The following is a 19,723-nucleotide window of genomic DNA, read 5'->3' as shown; positions in this document are numbered from 1 at the left end:
TGTTTGAAAATAAACAAATGGGAAGTAGTAACTTCAAAAAGAGAGCGTAGGTATGTATATCTTCTTCTTTGATGCTTTTGATGGAGAGTGTTTGTACGTACTACAAACTCTTTCGGTGTTTCCCTTTGTCCTTTACTATTTGCACATGAAAGGAAAGACTTTTTTATATGCCTTTGGTTGGATCTCTAGAAAAACCACTCGCGTTTGACCTGTAGGTCATGAACTTGTGATGATGGATAGAGACTTAGAGAGTCCTAGGTGGTTTCTCTTATCATTCATCTATCAACTATCAAGTCGGGCCAAAGACCCAAATTCCCATAAATTTTTATTGAGAGAGGTCAAACTTATGCTCAACACTCATGAATTTTAATATAGACAGAGAGAGAGAGAAAGATTAAGCACCGTTGAAGCGAGCGGAACACATCTCTTGGTTGCTCTATCACTTTCTATAGCCAGACCTTCGTCTTCGCCCTCCATGATTTGCTGTAATAAGAGACTCATAGTTGCAGGTTCAATAAGAACTATAATCGAGAGAGAGATGTGAAAGAGTGTTAAAGGAATTTCGGGAGTTGAGACACACCCTTTATCTAATTACTCTACTTCTTTAACTCTTTTTTTTTTTTTTGTCATGAAAACTCTTCTTCTTTAACTTATATTTCTGAAATGCCACTCGGCATCTTAACGATGGCATACTCGTATTTTTTTTTTTTAAATGGTCAAAAATATATATTAGACTAGGGAACTGAAAAATTTACAGAGTTTTTAGACTGAGCATGCCTAGCTAGTTTAATAGCCAAAGCTATACAAAAGGTATCTCCCTATTGTTCAAAACAGATATCTTGGGAAATATGAGAAATATAAATTAAGTCTTTTATAAGATGCCAAGGCCAAGGAGACTTGGTCGGAGATGGAAGAACATCAATGATCAGTCGAACAACAGTCCTATAGAATTTTCCTTTAAGCTTTAAAGGAATACTTCGGTCACACAGCACTCCGGACGCGCCTCTCCACTTCATCCATCCCAATTTAATTCTTTGTAAAACATCATCCTCTATGTCACCTTCTTTATTTATGATTGACCATAGATATCTAAAATAGTCACTTTGCAGTATCTATCTTTCCTCAATTTGCACCATCTTAGTATCCATCATAGTGTGACTAAAATTACACATCATATACTCCGTGACTCCGTCTTTGTTCTACTAATCTTAAAGCCTCTTGTTTCCAAGGTTGACCTCCAAAGCTCTAACTTAATTAATCCCTTCTTTTGTCTCATCCACCAAAACGATATCATTGGCGAAGAGCATACACCATGGGACCTTGTCTTGAAAGTTCTTGGTTATATCATCCATGATAAGCGCAAAAAGGTAAGGACATAAGGCTGAACCCTTACGTAAATCCCTTCTTTTGTCTCATCCACCAAAACGATATCATTGGCCAAAAGCATACACCATGGGACCTCGTCTTGAATGCTCTTGGTTATATTGTCCATGATAAGTGCAAAAGGTAAGGACATAAGGCTGAACCCTTATGTAAACCAATCATAATTGCGAATTCCTTACCCTGACCTCCCATAGATCTCACACCAGTCACCACGCCCTCATACATATCTTTAATGGCATCCACATATTTACTTGACGCCCTTCTCTTCACTAAAACATTATGGATTAGATCTCTAGAGACTTGGTTATAGGCTTTTTCCAAATCGATAAAGACCATATGGAGATCCTTCTTGCTATCTCTATATCTTTCTATGAGCCTCCTCAATAAGTAGATAGTTTCTGTCCAAAGCATAAAGCAAATTAGTTTATCGAGATGTGAGTCTCTCTTCTCAAACGGGCTTCAATAACCATCTCCCACAATTTCATAGTGTGACTCATAAGTTTTATGCTTCTATAGTTACAGTTTTGGATATCACCTTTATTTTTGTAGATCAGGACTACAATGCTTCCCCTCCATTCATTTGGTAGCTTCCTTATAATGTAGTCCTAGGTAGGAGAAGTCCCACTAGGAGCCAAGAGAATAGGATCACCTAACAAGGTTGGCCGATTGGGACAGCTTAGGCTAATTAGGGCAGAAATTAGGATTAGGGTTGAATAAAGGTAATGGGGTTTATGAGGTTTTAATATGCAGGTCTAGGAGGCTTTAATGGCATATAAATATTAGGGTTTGGATGGGTTCTAAAATTCTGCGATCCTGGGCAGAATTGAGTTGCAGGTTTTAGGTTTAATGGAGTGGGGGAATGGAGGGGTTGTAGTGGAGACTAAGGGCTAGGTTTAAGGTCAAATGTAGGGAGAGGTGTGGGGGATATAGGCTGGAAGTAGGGTTCGAAATTGATGGCTAAATCTGGAGTTATGAGGGAGTCCTAGTTGAGGTAGGAGTTGCAGGTTTAATGGAGATTAGGGCTTGATGGATGGAGGGGAATGTGGATTAGGTCTAAGGAAAGATAAAGGCTGGTAGAAGAAGGTTTAAAAACAAATAGCAGGTTCAAACTTACTGGATTGCAGAGAACAATGGCAACAGCTTGATAACTTGAAGAAACCTCCCGATCTTCATAATGCAAGGAGTCGCAGGAGTCCACCCACCCTATCCACCTTGAGATCCACAAGGATATACACTCACAAAGAGCAGCAGCAATGGCAGCAAGCATAAAGGTAATTTTTATTAATCAAATTCGTATTTAATGCTGGCCTCCCTTACAAACTTATATAGAAGACTCAAAAATAGACTTAGACACTAAAAAGGAATGGCCTAGCCCTATCCCTAACCTATTAGGTAACTTAAATTGACTAGGAAACTAGAATACTAAAGGAAATAGACTCAAAACATGGCTGGACTTATAGAGTCCTAATCCAGCCCAACTTACATCACATGACCACTTAACCAAGTCACATGATCACTTAAATTGAACCAATTGGATGCAACCAATTTGAACCGGTTCAATTGAAAAACATAAAAATGAACTAAGTATTGGGCTAATCCCGTATGCAACCTATATACCCATACTTTAGGCCCATAAAAGTGGCCTATTACATTAGAAACCCATGGGATGCCCAACATGTATGTAACCCAACCCTAGACTTATTCCCAATGAAACAAGCCCTATTTGGTGATGAATCTGCATCACCTTATGTTCATAATCCTGTTAAACAGTTGGTTAACCAATAAACCCCACAACCTCCAAAGGTTTTCCAAACTTCAATTGGAATCTCATCTGGGCCTGGTATCTTGCCTACTTTCATCTTTCTTAAGGCTTCATTAACTTCCGCCATAGTAACCTTTCGTACATATCTATGACGTGCGATGTCTTGTTGGATAATGTAATCGTCAGGGTCATTTCTACCCGACCTATCTCCATTTAGTAGGTCACAAATATACTCATCCCATCTCTTCACAATGTCCACCTCCCATACCAAAAACTCTTCCATCATCACCATTTATACACCTCACCTGATCGAAATCTCTACTCTTCCTTTCTCTCATCTTAGCTATCTTCGCCCTAGCCATCCCCACAATGTATAACAATATACAAATACACAAATCAAAAATATAGTGTGAAATAACCATCACAACTAACACTATGACAACTGTAATGAAAAAACACAAAATTACACTTCAAAGCAACTTGTTAGCCAATGTTTAAAAGCTTGCCTTGTTGTTGATTGAGGGAACCAAAGAAACTAGGGGCAGGCTTAAGATAACCTAAGGAGAAATGGTGAAGAAAGACATGCTTAGCTTAGGCCTTGCTCCTAGTATGACCTCAAATAGAGCTGATTGGACATCAAAGATCCATGAGGTCGACCCCATATAGTTGGTCTTTGTTGTTGTGATGTTGTTGTTTGTATTACACCCCTCTACAAGACCTAGTGCAGAATGTTGGGTAGTTAAGAAGCGGTACGTAGTTAAGAAGGGTCGATGCCCTAGAGATTGTGTCAATGTTGTTCCTCCCCCCTTTTTTTACCTGTATGCCCCCCCTCCTTTTTATTTCCATTTACCTATTGTCTCTTATACGATCCATATAGCCGACCCCATTAAGATGAGATAAGGCTTAAATGTTGTTGATGTTGTTAAAAGCCTGTATTGTATAACAAATAACTAATGTGCAAGACAATGTAGAAAACCTATATTGTATAACACAGTCGATGTGCCAGATAATAAACCTCAAGCTCTATAAAAAATCAATTTGCTAACTACGGAGGAGGCTATGTTTTCTAAGTCTGAAAAAGACTCTAGGGTTCAATAGTTAAATAAACAAAACTCATGATTTGTTTGCTCGAAAAAGAAGCACAACCACATAGGCGCACAAGTGCAGAAACATACAAAAAGGTGCCAAGGTCCTCCCTGATGCGCACACTTAATAACACTGCTTTTACATGCTAGTTGTTTAACTTAATTAACTAAGTGTTGTAATATGGGTTCAAGGGTAGAATTGTCCTAGGGGTAATTTTGTCCTTGTACCAATTCCAGAATGTTCTTCTTTACATTATAAATAAAGATGGTTGTAGTCAGTCTATCAAGCCAGTATTCACGGAATTCAACATGGTATCAGAGCCAAAAATATTCTGGGAATATGGGATATAAATTTTTTTTCCTTTTTTTCTTCTTCTTCGTGATTCTGCTCTAGGCACATCACCGCCAGCCACCACCACTCACCATCAGCCACTGTAAGCCCCCTCCAAGCTTCCGCCAACCCTCCACCACTACCGACAGGCCCTTCACCACCTTCCGCCGCCTCCACCACCCCTTCTCCACCCTTCCGCCATCTCCGCCAGCCCCTTTCTCCTTTCCCGAAGGCCTCTCGCCTCCTCTCTTTCTCGCGAGGGGGCTCCCTTTTGCCGTAGACTTCTTTACTCCCTTGGTGGTGAGTTGTCTCCCACCAAGGGCTCTTTTTTTCCCTCCTTATGATCCGATTTTTTGGGGGGTTTTATTTCTGTTCTTCAAATCTTTTATAAATACTAGCCACCATGCTTGTGCTTCCTCTAGCCTTGATGGTTCGTCGCAATGTGACTTTATTCCGTTTCCGGTGAACCCCATTAAGTTGAATGGCAGCAACTATCTCTGATGGTCTCGCTCTTGCTTGTTCGCCATTGGTTTCCGTGGTCTCTCTAGCTACATCACGGGCACTACTGTCAGGCCTACCGAGACTGGTTCTACATTAGATCGATGAATGAATTTTAATTTCTTGGTCATGTTCTATTTGGTTAATTCCATGGACCAAGAAATTGTCGGGCGTTACCTTCTCCTTGATACGGCAGCCAAGATATGGAAGACCACAAAGCATACTTATTCTCAGGTTGGGAATGCCGCCCAATGCTATGAGCACCGTCACAAGATCCACTCTACTAAGCTATTGAAGTTGTCCCTTTCTCAATATTATAACACCATGTGTACTATGTGGCAGCAGTTGGATTTTCTGGGAACCTTCAATGCAACCTGTGATGTTGATGCAACGGCCTTCCGGAAGTGGGAGGATGGTTTACGTGTTTTTGACTTCTTGGCTGGCCTCAATAAGGAGTTTGATCAGATCCGGGCAAACATTCTGAATCGGGATCTTCTACCCACTCTTGAGCAAGCCTATGCGATTCTTTCGCTGAAGATAGTCGGCGTACAACCATGGTTCATCCTGTTACTCAGGAACGATCGGCCCTTTTGTCCGGTTCCCAATCTTCCCGTGAAAATTCTTCCCGTACTGTTACTAATAATCGGACATCTAGTGATCGCCCCCTATTAAATGTGATCATTGTGGGAAGGAATGGCACACCAAAGACCGTTGTTGGAAGCTTCATGGTCGCCCTGCTGATACTCGTGGGTGTAGGAAGGGTAGTTCAAATCGTCCAAGTAACACCCGTTCTCATTAGGCATCTACTGAAGAACAGCTTGACCAATCTCTTTTCCAAGTTATGGCTGAACTGCAAAATCTACGAGATATGGTGACTCGCTTGGACACATCTTCTTCGGCATTTGTATCTCCTTCAATGGCTGCTTCGGCTATTTCTCTGCCTTCCAATCCCACTACCACTTCTTCCACAGTTATTTCATTTGGTGGGAACTGCACCTCAGTCATACCCGATTCTTGGGTTATTGACTCAGGGGCAACCGACTATATGACAGGTTCTTCCTCTCTTTTTTTCAAATATTCTCCTTTATCTGGTCATAATAAGGTCTGTGTTGCTGATAGGTCTCTTTCTCCAATCTCGATAAAGGAATTTGTGCAATGCACTTCCTCTCTTTGTCTTTCCTCTGTATTGCATGTCCCTAAATTTTCTACTAATTTGCTTTCCATTAGTAGCTTGACTAGGGATTTAAACTGTAAGGTAATTTTTTTTCCGACCCATTGTTTGTTCCAAGACTTGGCAACGGGCAGTACGATTGCATGTGGTAAAATGGTTGGTGGTCTGTACGTGCTTGAGACTTCTCCGGCAGCCTTGACATCCCAGTCTGCATCTTTTGATTCTGATTCCGCATTATCCGCTTTGAATAAGTGGCATCGTCGTTTGGGCCACCCATCATTTGGTGTTTTATCTGTTTTATTTCCTAGTTTATTAAAACATTGTAATCCGAATAATTTTTCTTGTGATGCTTGCACTTTGGTAATGCAAACTCGAAGTGTTTAAAATATTTCTAATAATAGAAGTATGAGTCGATTTAGTTTGATACATTCTGATGTGTGGGGCCTTGCCCGGTGTGTTTCTTCTTCTGGATTTCAATGGTTTTTTACCTTCATTGATTGTTACAGTAGGACCACTTGGATCTACTTGATGCATAGTAAGAGTGATGTTTTCACCTGTTTCACCCTCTTTCATAAGATGGTCCAAACCCAGTTCGATGCCAAGGTGAAAATTCTAAGGTCAAACAGTGGCAAGGAATACATAGATGGTGCCTTTCGCTCATATTTGGATAACTATGGAATCATACATCAGATTTCTTGTGTCGACACTCCTGCTCAAAATGGAGTGGCTGAACGCAAGAACCGACATCTATTGGAGGTTGCTCGTTATCTTATGTTTACTATGGCTGTTCCTCCTCGTTTCTGGGGTGATGCTGTCCTTACAGCTACTTACCTCATCAATCAGATTTCCTCACGGGTCTTAGGAGGCCGCTGCCCTTTGGAAATTCTGTTGGGGACATCCATGTTTGTTGTACCTCCCAAGGTTTTTGGCCGTGTAGTGTTTGCCCGGAATCACCATGTACATGGCAAGTTTGATCCTAAAGGGTTGCGGTGTCTTTTTCTCAGAATCTCAGCTACTCAGCTACCCAAAAGGGGTATAAATGCTATCATCCTCCTACAAGGAAGTTGTTTATCACCATGGATGTAGTGTTCTGGGAATCCGAGGCTTATTTTAAACAGCCGGTACCTCTGCAGGGGAAGCTTCTAAGTGGTGAAGAGGTCCCACTGATTGCTCCTCTGGACATTGATATACCTACTATAGAGGATGTCTCTATTTGACCTAGAAGATGGGATTACAAGTCAGGAACAAGAAGTGGGACAGACTGAACAGCAGCAAACGGTCCAGGGGAGAATAATGTGAAGACTTACTCTCGTGGAACTGATTTTCCTTTTCATGGCCCTCGGTACAAAGAGACGGCCACCACTGATCCTACACAATCAACACCTGCTCCAAGTCCTATTCCTAGTCATATACTCATATTCCTGGTAAGCTTCCTTCTGATCCCAGTCTTGATTTACCCATTGCTATTTGGAAACCAAAGCGGAGTTGTACACAACATCCTATTTCCAACTTTGTGTCATACAACTCTCTAACTCCTTCATTCCATGCCTTCGTATCTTCTTTATCCTCTATTACCATCCCTAACAATTGGCAGGAAGCAATAGCCGAACAGAAATGGAAAAATGCGATGAACGAAGGAATGCTTGCCCTTGAGAAGAATCAGACCTGGGATTTGGTGAATCCTCCACTAGGAAAGAAACCCGTTGGTTGCGAATGGGTCTTTATTGTGAAGCACAAGGCTGATGGCTCAGTGGAAAAATATAAAGCAAGGCTAGTTGCCAAAGGGTTCACTCAAACCCAAGGAATTGACTATAAAGAGACCTTTGCCCCTGTAGCAAAGATGAATACTGTGTGAGTTATCATTTCTTGGGCTGTGAATCAAGGTTAGGATCTCCAACAACTTGATGTGAAGAATGCCTTCCTACATGGAGACTTGGAAGAAGATGTTTACATGGAGATACCTCCCGGTTTTACTTCTTCAGAAACTCAAAAAAAGGTACGTAAGTTGAAGAAGGCCCTGTATGGTCTGAAGCAGTCACCAAGGGCTTGGTTTAGTCGATTTCACAAGGCCATGATTGCTTATGGGTATAAGCAAAGCAATGCTGATCATACCTTGTTTGTTAAAAGGGTGGGACAGCAAGTGACAATTTGATTGTCTATGTTGATGACATAGTAATCACAGGCAGTGATGCACAAGAAATTCAGAAGTTAAAGACTTATTTCGGCACCGAATTTAAAGTCAAAGATTTGGGCAAATTAAAGTATTTCTTGGGGATTGAGGTTGCCTATTCAACCAAGGGCATATCTCTCTCCCAAAGAAAATATACCCTGGATTTATTGAGTAAAACAAGGATGCTTGGGTGTAAACCAGCAGATACCCCTCTTAAGCCCAAAACACACTTGAAGAGTAAGGAAGGTGACCCAATGGATAAGGGTAGCTATCAGAGGTTAGTTGGCCGGTTGATATACCTCTCACATACCCGACCAGATATTACATTTGTTGTGAGTGTCGTACGTCAATACATGCATGATCCTCACTCCTCTCACTTGGAGGCAGCATACAAAATACTTCGCTACCTCAAGTCATCTCCTGGAAAAGGAGTCTTATATTCTCCTCATAGCCATCTCCAGATAGAAGCATACACTAATGCAGATTGGGCTGGAAGTCCTGATGATAGGAAGTCAACATCCAGGTATTGCACATTTGTTGGAGGAAACCTAACTACTTGGAGAAGCAAGAAACAAGCAGTTGTAGCTCGATCGAGTGCCGAAGTTGAATTTAGAGCCATGGCACAAGATATTTGTGAACTTCTATGGCTCAAGGGACTTCTTCAAGATTTGGGTATGAATGTTGATCTTCCAATGCGACTCCACTGTGACAGCAAGTCTGCAATCAGCATTGCTCACAACCCGGTCCAACATGATCGTACCAAACATGTTGAGAATGACCGGCACTTTATCAAAGAGAAATTGGAACAGGGAATTATTTGTATTCCATTTATCCAGTCTAGTGAGCAGCTGGCTGATATCCTTACCAAAGGAATTAGTAGTAAGCTATTTTGCCCAATAATTAGCAAGCTGGGCATATTCGACATGTATGCTCCAACTTGGGGGGAAGTGTTGTAATATGGGTTCAAGGGTAGAATTGTCCTAGGGGTAATTTTGTCCTTGTAACAATTCCAGAATGTTCTTTACATTATAAAGAAAGATGGTTGTAGTCACTCTGACTCAAGCCAGTATTCACGGAATCCAACACTAAGAAATTGATATATCTTTGAATACCACCTTTAAGGCATTATCAATCGATCCCCCATTCCTTTGAGAGAATGATTCTCTAACTTGCCCCCTTTTTCCTTCCATTATCAATTGGATTCAAATTTCACTAGTCTCCAAGGTAAATTTCTTGAAATTTTTTATCCACCACACAGTACTACATCCCATGGTTCATTCTTCATTTTCTTTCATATTTCTTGTACTTCACACAGCCTCTCTTTTTTTTTGGTGCATAAATATATTACCAACCCCAGGAGGGGGCAGGGAGAAAAAAGGGGGGGAATATACAAGAGAAAGTGGAAAAAAAGGAAGGGGGAAACAAAGAACAAGCAACCCCTACGCAAAGGTGGTAGACTATAATAGAGACAAATCAAGACCCCAGGAGACAACAATATGCATGTTCCTTGGGGTATCCAAAAGGTGACTATGGCAAGTAAGACTGAGCTTAGAAGAGACGTCAAAGGAGATGGCTTTCCAAATCAGATCAAAAGATCGAGAATTGGAAGTCCATCTCCAGAGGTTCCGCTCCATCCAAATATGATAAATAGCAACGCCAAAAACCAACTTTCCAATAGTGTCACAGATAGAGGTCCCCAAAAAAGTCATGTCCAACCAGAGCCATTCTCGATCAAAGGCCAGGGGTCTCCTACAACAGGGCTAGATCGTGGAGAGGGCTTTTTTGCAGATGGAGGAGGAAAATGGGCAAGCAAAGAAGAGGTGGGGTATGTCTTCATGGCCATTCCAACAAAGGGCACAAGATGGGGAGACCGGGATATTGCGATGGAGAAGGAAGGTTTGGGTAAGAAGGCAAAGTCTAAGAGTTCTCCAGGCTGTGAAGCTGTGGCGAGGGATATGACCTTTGAACTAGATTAATTTGTGCCAGGGGACTTTGGGACAAGGGTCTCGAACAAAATTCCAAGCAGAGTTGGAGCTAAAAAGGCCGTTAGGGGAAGGGAGCCAAAGAACCTTATTCGCATGAGGGGGGGAGGGACGGCCATATGTGGGAGAGAATAGAGGGATTAAAATAGGGGTGGGGGGTCCAAGAGCCAAGGGAAATGAGGGAGGAGAGAGGTATCTTTGGGAAGGCCAGAAGAATATATCGTCTTGGGCCCAAAGCCTCTTGCTATAAGTACAGGAACAATTTTTACTAAAACTTCCTGCATCAACTTCTTAGAAATGCCTACGCAACCTTTTCGCCTAGCCAAGAACTTGGTGCTTACATCAAGGTCTAGAAAGAAAGCGGGCAGGAGGCACACACCAGATGCATGGTGGATAAAGGGGAAAAACAATGAACTAAAAAATTTGGAATAAAAAGTTTTAAATTTAGTAATGAAACTCTAATGATTATGCAAGCAGAAAGCAAATAGGGCTTTTTACCGAAAATACTACAAAATTTTGGATTATAGTAGTGGTATTTGAAAATGCTACATTACATGCATCTTTTAACTGGCACTAGTGTTTCCTGTTCAAATCTGACTGGGCCTCCCTTTAATTTTTTAAATTGGGCATGCATATGCACATTCTTGTTAATGGAATGTAACCTGAGACCAAATTAACCAATTAATAATCCTAATCGGAATGCATTTTAGGGATTTGTATTCCTTTTCTCTCAACTAAGCTACAATTATATTTAGCTCTTTAAATGCTATGCTTCTTATTTTTCTCCTATGTATAACTTACAGATAATTAATTTAAGGGTTGATGTTCTCTGTGCCGTTGAGCAACCTGCGCCCAAACACATGGGCAGGGTGGTCATTTCGCCCATCCCCATGTGTCTGGGCGCAGCCTGCGCCCCCCGGCATAGAGAACATTTGGCCTTAATTTAATAAATAGTATTTATTGTTGATTGCCTAGGTACCAGCATCGCTTAATATAGACCTTGGTTAGAAAGGCCAAATATCCTACACATCACAACGATATTTCACATTCTTGTTAATGGAATATAAATTTGTTTCTGCATTATTCATTTAATACTCCAAATCAGTATGTATTTAAGGGTTTCTTTGATTATTTTCTCTCAAATAGTCACAGTTTTATCTTCAACGGCGCTGTAAATGCCAAGATTTCCTCGTTTTCATTTTCCCCAAATACGTGCAACTCATAGAGATCTAATTAGTGATTATACCAACCACCAGCATCACTTAACCTAGAGCTAGATTAAGAAAGGCCAAACTTCCTAGGCATCACCAGCACAACTTGATTGCACAGCTTACACGCACTTAACGCAAAGTAGCACACATTATCAATTAGAAGGGACTTGGAAATGGATCACCACCTTCAATGGTGTTAAAAAATTATTTATCCATCCGTGTCCTCCTTTGGATAGTCCGCCATGTTAAAAGCTCCTGTATGATATGCATTTTGTTTCCTCCCTTTCCTACAAAGTCGGCCTTTTAGAAGAAGCGGTTTCTATATGGTATCAGAACTGGCAGGGGTCACGGTATCGAGTCTCCCTGGGAACGGGCAGGTGTTAAAAAATTATTTATCCATCCGTGTCCCCCTTTGGATAGTCCGCCGTGTTAAAAGCTCCTGTATGATAGACATATTGTTTCCTCCCTTTCCTACAAGGTCGGCCTTTTAGAGGAAGCGGTTTCTACAAGTGGGGAGCCACAGCCAGATATATTCCTTTATTCAAGAATGCATAAATACCTGTAACACAAGCACTTGTGCTAATATATCACCATGAACACTGCACCATATACTTTTTTATGTCAACAACACAAGAGGCATACTTATGTGATATGTCCACATCTATGTCTTACCTATCATGCTAGCTACACTTCACATGCAATCAAATTGCAAAGATTGAATAAAATACTGATTTTGTTTCACAAAAATTAAAGAAAAATCAATCACTTCAAGAGTTGTCCAAGTAGCAAAGCACATAGAAATACATTTGTACCCTGGTAACATCAGAATTAATGCATATTCATCAGTGAAAAATACAACAGCAGCAACAGTAAAAAAAAAAACATGCTAACACATGTTCAGTGGTAAAACTTGATGAAGACAATGCCAAACAATTAACAGAAATTCAGAGCATAAAGAACTATAGGTTCCTCCATGCGAACCTTCAGATTGATAACAGCTACCCTATTAGCTGGCGTTGAGAGCTGCTCACTGATGTAGGCCATAGATCTTAACATTGGTTCTAGTGTGATTCTTGAAAGCTGAAACTTCACCTCTGATTCTCCCAAAGGACCTTTGCTATAATCTTGCAACTGCAATGGGAATTATATATGACAAAGAGATTACAGAATCAAAGATTTGTACAACGGTGAGGAAATGAGTAAGAAATCTCAGCATACCATCTGTTCATCTAAAGAAAGTGATTGAAGATCAAATACTATACTTGCACTAATGGATGGCAGGAAATGGCTAAAGAATCTCAACAGAAGAATCAGTTTGACATGTCTGTAAAGCTCTCACCCACCTAAATCACAGTTCACGTAGTCAACCATAGTTCAAAAACTCGTTTCGTTTCGGTCGAAATTTCTAATATTTCGAGTATTTCGGTTGAGTCGAAACAAAATGCAACATCGAATTGAAAAAATGCAATATTTCGGAAATTTCGGTCACATCTGGTTTCGGAAATCTCGGTAATTTCGGTTATCTTGTTTCGGAAATTTCGAAAATCTCGGTCATTTTGGCATTTTACACCCACAAATGGGCAAGCAAAACTCATAGAAAAAATACCATATTTCGACAATTTTGTCGAAATTTCGGTATCTCGGAAATTTCAGTCAGACTGAAACACCGAAACGAAACAAGATTTTAAACCTTGTAGCCAACACAAGAAAACAACTAGAATGCCCTTCAAAATTCTTTGAAGACACAAGTTTTTCAATAAAACAAATCTTTTTTCCCAATTTAGTTGTTTGAAAATATAGCAGTTTCCACGTTTTCATTTTTCATCGATAACCATTTTATATTAACAAAAACCTATGATTGGTTGAAACAAAAAAACATGCTGTGCATTGACAGTCACAGTCTCAGAGTCATGCATGGCAACTACCTGAATTCTGTATATGAAAACTGGATACTAAATAGTTTACTAGACCTGAAGGAATAAATGTATAGTCTTCATACATATGTAAGTATGTATGCATATTTGTGAAGGTATTCATTCTCAATCTCAACAAAATAAATAACTCAATGACATCAGAGGCGCAAATATTAGTACATAAATTAAGGGAATGTGAATTCTAATAATAACAGTATTGGGGTAACAGAATAAAGACTAGTTGCACAATCACAATTACAGAAGGCTCTGAAGATATGACATAAAATGGAAAAAGTGCACCAAAATTAGGGCTTTTGTCATCTCAACAAGAGGGAGTTCGATGTTTTGAGTTCCAGCTGCAAACTCAACTCCCAAAGTTAACGTCAACTTGCAACAACAACCAGGTAAGACAACCATACCCTCTTTTCCACTTCTCTTCTTTACTTTTCTGCTTCTTTTGTTTCTTCTTTCTTCTTTCTTTTCATTCTTCGTCCTGCCACATCTGGACATCACAGCCACATGTCCAACCAAAGTTCTAGGTTTCAATTTCGACCCTAGTTCCGACCAGGCTCGAAACCGAAATTTTGGTCAAAATCTGTACACTTTTTTCCTGAAAATTTCGATGATGGGTTTTGAGGGCCAAATGGCCAAGTTAGGTCCTGAAACTTCTAGGAAACCCTCTTTTAGGCCCTCTAAACATAGTGAAACCCTTAGGTTATAAAAAAAAAAATCACACCTAAAATGGTTGTTTGACTTCATACCCTAAGTTGGTAGTGTACGTTGTATATGTTCTCTAATATGGCCTATTCCACACAATGTTAAGTACTAGAACATAAACAACAAACTCAGCCTTATTCAAACTTAATGGGGTCAGCTACATGGATCCAAACAAAACAAGGTAGGAAAAAGAATGAAGAGATGGGGAAAGAGGTAAGAGAAGAAAAATGACAAGTGAAAAAAGGGAAATAAAGGAAAAGAATAAAGATGAAAGCAAGAGGAAGAGGCACAGCCTAGCAAGTCGGGAGAATCTCATCTAAATGGGATCTGCTACATGGATCCTTGCCCGCCAATAGGCTCTATCCAAGGTCATACTTGGGACAATACTTAGACTATGCATGTCCTTCCTCACAACTTCTCCTATGGTCATTTTAGGCCTGCCCCTAACTCTTTTAGCTCCTTCAATCGGAATCATATCGGTCCTCCTTACTGGGGCATCCCTAGGCCTCCGTTGGACATGACCATACCACCTTAAACGACTCTCTCGGAGCTTGGGCAACTCCCAAGTCAGCTCTAATATGATCATTCCTTACTTATCCTTCCTAGTTTTTCCTCACATCCATCTTAACATCTTCATTTCTGCTACACAAAGCTTCTCAATAAGATACTTCTTAACCGCCCAACATTCCGCCCCATACATCATAGCCGGTCGTACAACAGTTGTATAAAATTTTCCTTTAAGCTTTAAGGGAATACGTCGGTGTGAAACATGTAATTCAAATAAAACAACTTAAATATTCATTTAGGAATGAATAGACATTAACTCACAAACCATTTCATAAATCATACATCATACATGATTCATTACAAAAAGTCAAATATATCAGAGTTAACAATACAAGCAAGTCACCCCTATGCCCATCCTAGAGTCCTAGACTCCTAATACCACATCGAATTCTGGGCAGGTTCAAAACCACTAAAATGTTGTTGTTGCTGCTGAATCAAGTTATCTTCCGACTGTATCATAAAAGATGGCGATGTCATAGTATGGCGGAGCCGCGAAAGAACAAATCCTCCACAGCAGCAAATCATCACTTCCACTGTGTTCCTCTACTGCCCAAGTACTTGTTCCAACCTTGTACAGCAGTGATTGACCAAGAAAGCACAAAAAATGGGTTTCCCAAGCTTCATTAATGAAACCAGACGAAATGAGCAATTTCGACCCATTTCGTTCGAATTTATGAATTTCTAGTATAGCCAAATTAATATTAGCCACAATATGGGTGAAACAAAATTTGGGCCGAAATATGACCAAAACCTCAAAATTACGGTTGAAATGTGTACATTTTTTAGTATCGCATTGGGTTTCGTTTCGAGCCTTTGCGAAACTGAAATATATTGCTAGGTTTTGCGAAATTTAGGCGAAACTATGTACCATGTGTACAACCATGTATCCTCACATTTCCATGTCAACATGTTTTTGACACATGGATTGTCTATGCGTATAGAAATCTGATAAACCATAGATAAAAAAAAGGAGAAAGATAAAGGAGCGCTAACTCTAAAAGGTGGATCAGGCAAGCAAAAAAGAAAATACTTTCACAAGCCGATGGACCAACAAAGTCAAATCATAACAAAGGCAAATTTGATACAGAGGGATACTCCGAAACTCCACTCCTGGCAAGACTATTTGCTAGAGAATTGATTTCTCTAAATGTTTTAATTTATATAAGTATTTTCATAGTATAACCATATTAAATGGACCATTCCCCCACTAAGAGTAAACTAAAATTTGATGGAAGTAGGATATTAAGCAATCCAGCAGCAATCTGCCACAGGAAAACATATTTTAGTCCAAACATGCATACCTTCAGATTGATGACAGCTACTCGATTTGCAGGTGTTAAATTCTTATTCTCCATGACCCAAGTCATTGACTTCAGACTGGGAAGGACAACCTACATTAATAAAAGAAAGTTAACCTTCAACTCATCTAAATTTCTGCATAAAAGATTGTTCTATCATTACTCAATCAGAGGTAAATCTGATTGCAACATTGATAATACAAATCAATGGTACAGTAACAGAGTATTGCTATAAGCTTATGTAACTTTTTTGGCTTCAAAAAGAGCTGGGAAAAAGAAAACCAAGGACAACATTTTTTGGCTTATGGAAGCCAATAATATAACACTATATGTCTAAATCTACAAGGAAGCAATTTTTTGGCTTCTAAAAGGGGGAAAATCATTTTCTTACTGCTTCCTGAAGCCAAAATGTTGCTTCCAATAGCTAAATCACGCACGACCTAAGCAAAATGAAACCCGCCAAATATACTCCTCCATACCATGTTATCAGGAGGGCCATCATCTCGGTGAAGGGAGATAGGAGCCATGCGTGGAAGATTCAGATCAGCAACAGACTGAGCAGGTGGACCAACATCATTAAGGTTAAAGCGACGAGTCAATTCATCTTGCCGAGGCCATAATGTTGGGGTCATATCTGAAACCTGCACAAGTGTTTTCTTGGCACCATCTTCCTGAATACTTCCAGTAACATGAGAGATAGGAGGTGTGACCCTTGCAACATTTTTCTTCCCAGCAGCAATCTTCTTGCCACCCTCTCTCAAAGCTCCCATTGCCACATTATAGGTCTCCATAGCAATTGCTCCTTCCTCTGCATATTTTATGGCTTCCCGACATAGATTGTTGTATCGTGCAGTCATGGTTTCTTGCCCTTGCAGATCACCACTGCGTTCATCAGAGCCAACCCCACTCTTCGCATTTCTTGTCCACCTTTTCAAGATGTAATGAGATGGAAGGGTAAGAACATTTGTCACTGTAAAGACCGTTAATACATGTCTACAGAGAATACCCGAGAACTCAAACATCTGACAGCTGCAACTCGCTCTCATCTCAGGAACATTCAATGTGACGATGTATGCTTTGTGGTCATCTTCAAACTTTGCAACCCTGTATGTGCTGATTGCCCCATCTCCCTCAATTTTATTTGCAGTATATACAAAAGTTTCAACCAGTTCCTCTTGAAATTTCGTAAATATTTTCTTCGTATAAAGGTTAGCTGCTTGTTTCTCCATAGGTGATGGTGTCTTCAGTACTGGTGTGGTGCAAATTGTATCAAAATCTGCTTCTACCTCCCTTTCAAACCAATTCTCTAAAGCTCTTTCATACTGCTTAAAGAACAGTGGTAAAGTGGTCTGTTGATTCACATACCCATCAAAAAATGAAGTGATAGTTTCAAACCCTTGGTTTGGAGAAATTGAAGCAAAGAAAGTATCTCGAAAGTACACTGGGACCCAATGATAACGAGCATTGTAGAGTGCTTGAAGCCAATCATTTGCCCCAAGATCATATTTATCCAGGAGGAAGGCCCAAGATGATTCAAATTCCTCAATTGTCTCTGTTAAGTTGATGCAATTATAAAGATCTCCTTGGAATGTAGGATTTGCACGACATACATGAGCCAACCTTTCCTGGCCTTCTCTTAAGATGTGCCACTTGCATATACGATGGCGGGTTCCTGGAAACACCTGAGCAACCGCTGTCTGTATGGCTCTGTCTTGGTCAGTTATCATAGAGACAGGAGGGAGACCATTCATTGCTCCAAGCCATGTCTTAAATAACCAAACAAAGGAAGATTCGGACTCATCTAAAAGTAGAGCACAACCAAACAACACCATCTGTCCATGATGATTCACTCCCGTAAATGGAGCAAATGGCACCCGATATTGGTTTGGCCTGTACATTGTGTCAAAGGTGACTGCATCACCAAAATGGCTGTATGCGGTCCTAGACCTTGCATCTGCCCAAAAAACATTACTCATGCGGTTATCATCATCTAGTTGTATTGCATAGTAGAAGCCAGGGTTCTCAGCCTGCATCCTTTTTAAGTATTCCAGGAGATTTGAAGCATCTCTTCCTAGGGTTTTCTTTCCGCCAGAAGTTCTAGTATAATTTGCAGGCCCAACATTCCTAGAAGGACGAGTAGATTCTACAGGATTGTTCCTAACTGAGCGAGTTGGTTCAACAGAAACACGATTTCCATCCATTTGCACATACATAATACCACTGGGAAGCACCTGCACCCCTTGGTAACCATCATTTTTTGCTGTACCAGCAAAATGCCTCCTAGGTCGGAGGTAATGCACCTTACTAGGACTCACTATTGAGTGGTTATGCTCCTTCACAAACTTGGTCACAACCCATTTGTCTGAATCCTTCTTTTCTATCTTCAGCATCGCATTGCAACTCTCAACATTCTTCCTTTTTGGACCCTCTCTAGAGCATACAAATTCTCGAAATGTAACTGCCCCATCAGGCTTGGAACGGTTAAGATGACTAACACGCGTGCTAAAACCCACACGCCTTGCATATGCATCATAAAAAGTCTTCGCAGCATCCTCAGAATCAAACTCCATTCCCACAGATGGTTCCCCAGCCCCATCCTCATCTTGAGCATGTACCTCTTTCTCATTAGGATTATCATTCATTCTTGCTTCACTACCACTCTCGTTAGGTTCAGAATCTCCTTCATCAGCACCTGCATGGCAAGCCATGTTCTCCTCTTCCACATCTATCACTTCAACGTCCATGCTCATTAACTGTGTCGTACCAACACCAGTATCCTGATGTGTTGGCAGGCTACAAACAGTACCTCTTCATGTTTATCCCAACAAAGCAACAGTGTACACTACCTAATAAAATATGAACGGATGAAAGTCAAAACAAACACTAAAGCAACACAACGAACAGTAAATGCTTCAAATTAAACCATATCAATACTATACCCACACAAACAAAGAAGCAAACAGGAACAGAAAAAGAAAAGGCAGCTTATGCATAACACCTACATGATAACCCAAACCCATAGAGGAACATGGGGGAAGAATAAAAGTTTAATAAACAAATAAATAAATGAACCATCTCACAGACAGACGGAAAAAAAATACGAATATACAAGTAAATACCCAAATTCAAGCAACCAATGGTCACTATAAATACTCTAAGAACCCACAAAAAAAAGCTATCTTTATCTATAGTCTATACTCTCTACAAAGTACTAATAAAGTCAAACTCCATGAAACCCATTTCTCAGAACATTCTTCAAAAAAATAAAGTTCCAAGAAAAGCCCCAAAAGACGAAGAGTCTAAGAATAAAAAGTAGCTAAACAGGTCAATAAAGCGTAAAGACCCAACAACCCAAACCAGTTAAAATTATGGAAAATACATTCAAATAGTGAATTATGGAGGGTTGGGGACTGACAATTGAGCAAACAGAACCGAGCCCTACCAGATCTTCGCCGGATGATGCACACTGAAGCAAAATCTCACTGGCGAGTGAACTGTAATTCTCTTTCTAAGGCTCTTTTACTTCAATTTTCTGAACAAAAAGAGGGAAAAAATGAATCTTTCTAAAGGTTTCCTTTTTCAATATTTTCTCTAAAGATAAGAAAGACACGAAAGAGATGAAAGTATGAGAGTTT

General features: G+C 40.2%; 1 protein-coding gene across 1 annotated transcript in view; it reads right to left on the bottom strand.

Moving 5' to 3' along the window:
* Window positions 1-19,723, bottom strand: part of LOC122671101 (protein FAR1-RELATED SEQUENCE 3-like) — a 32,274-nt gene extending 12,551 nt beyond the window's left edge. Inside the window, exons 1-4 of the mRNA XM_043868201.1 lie at window positions 19,531-19,723; window positions 16,568-18,934; window positions 16,092-16,181; window positions 12,575-12,724 (exon numbers count right to left, since the gene is read on the bottom strand). Of these exons, the coding sequence (XP_043724136.1) occupies window positions 12,575-12,724; window positions 16,092-16,181; window positions 16,568-18,838 (2,511 nt within the window). The 5' untranslated portion in view covers window positions 18,839-18,934; window positions 19,531-19,723. The remainder of the gene's footprint in view (window positions 1-12,574; window positions 12,725-16,091; window positions 16,182-16,567; window positions 18,935-19,530) is intronic.

The sequence above is a fragment of the Telopea speciosissima genome, chromosome 8 (genome assembly GCF_018873765.1).
Source record: "Telopea speciosissima isolate NSW1024214 ecotype Mountain lineage chromosome 8, Tspe_v1, whole genome shotgun sequence".
Lineage (NCBI taxonomy): Eukaryota > Viridiplantae > Streptophyta > Magnoliopsida > Proteales > Proteaceae > Telopea > Telopea speciosissima.
The sequence above is the reverse complement of the archived record's forward strand: the minus strand, read 5'-3'. Positions and strand labels throughout refer to the sequence as shown.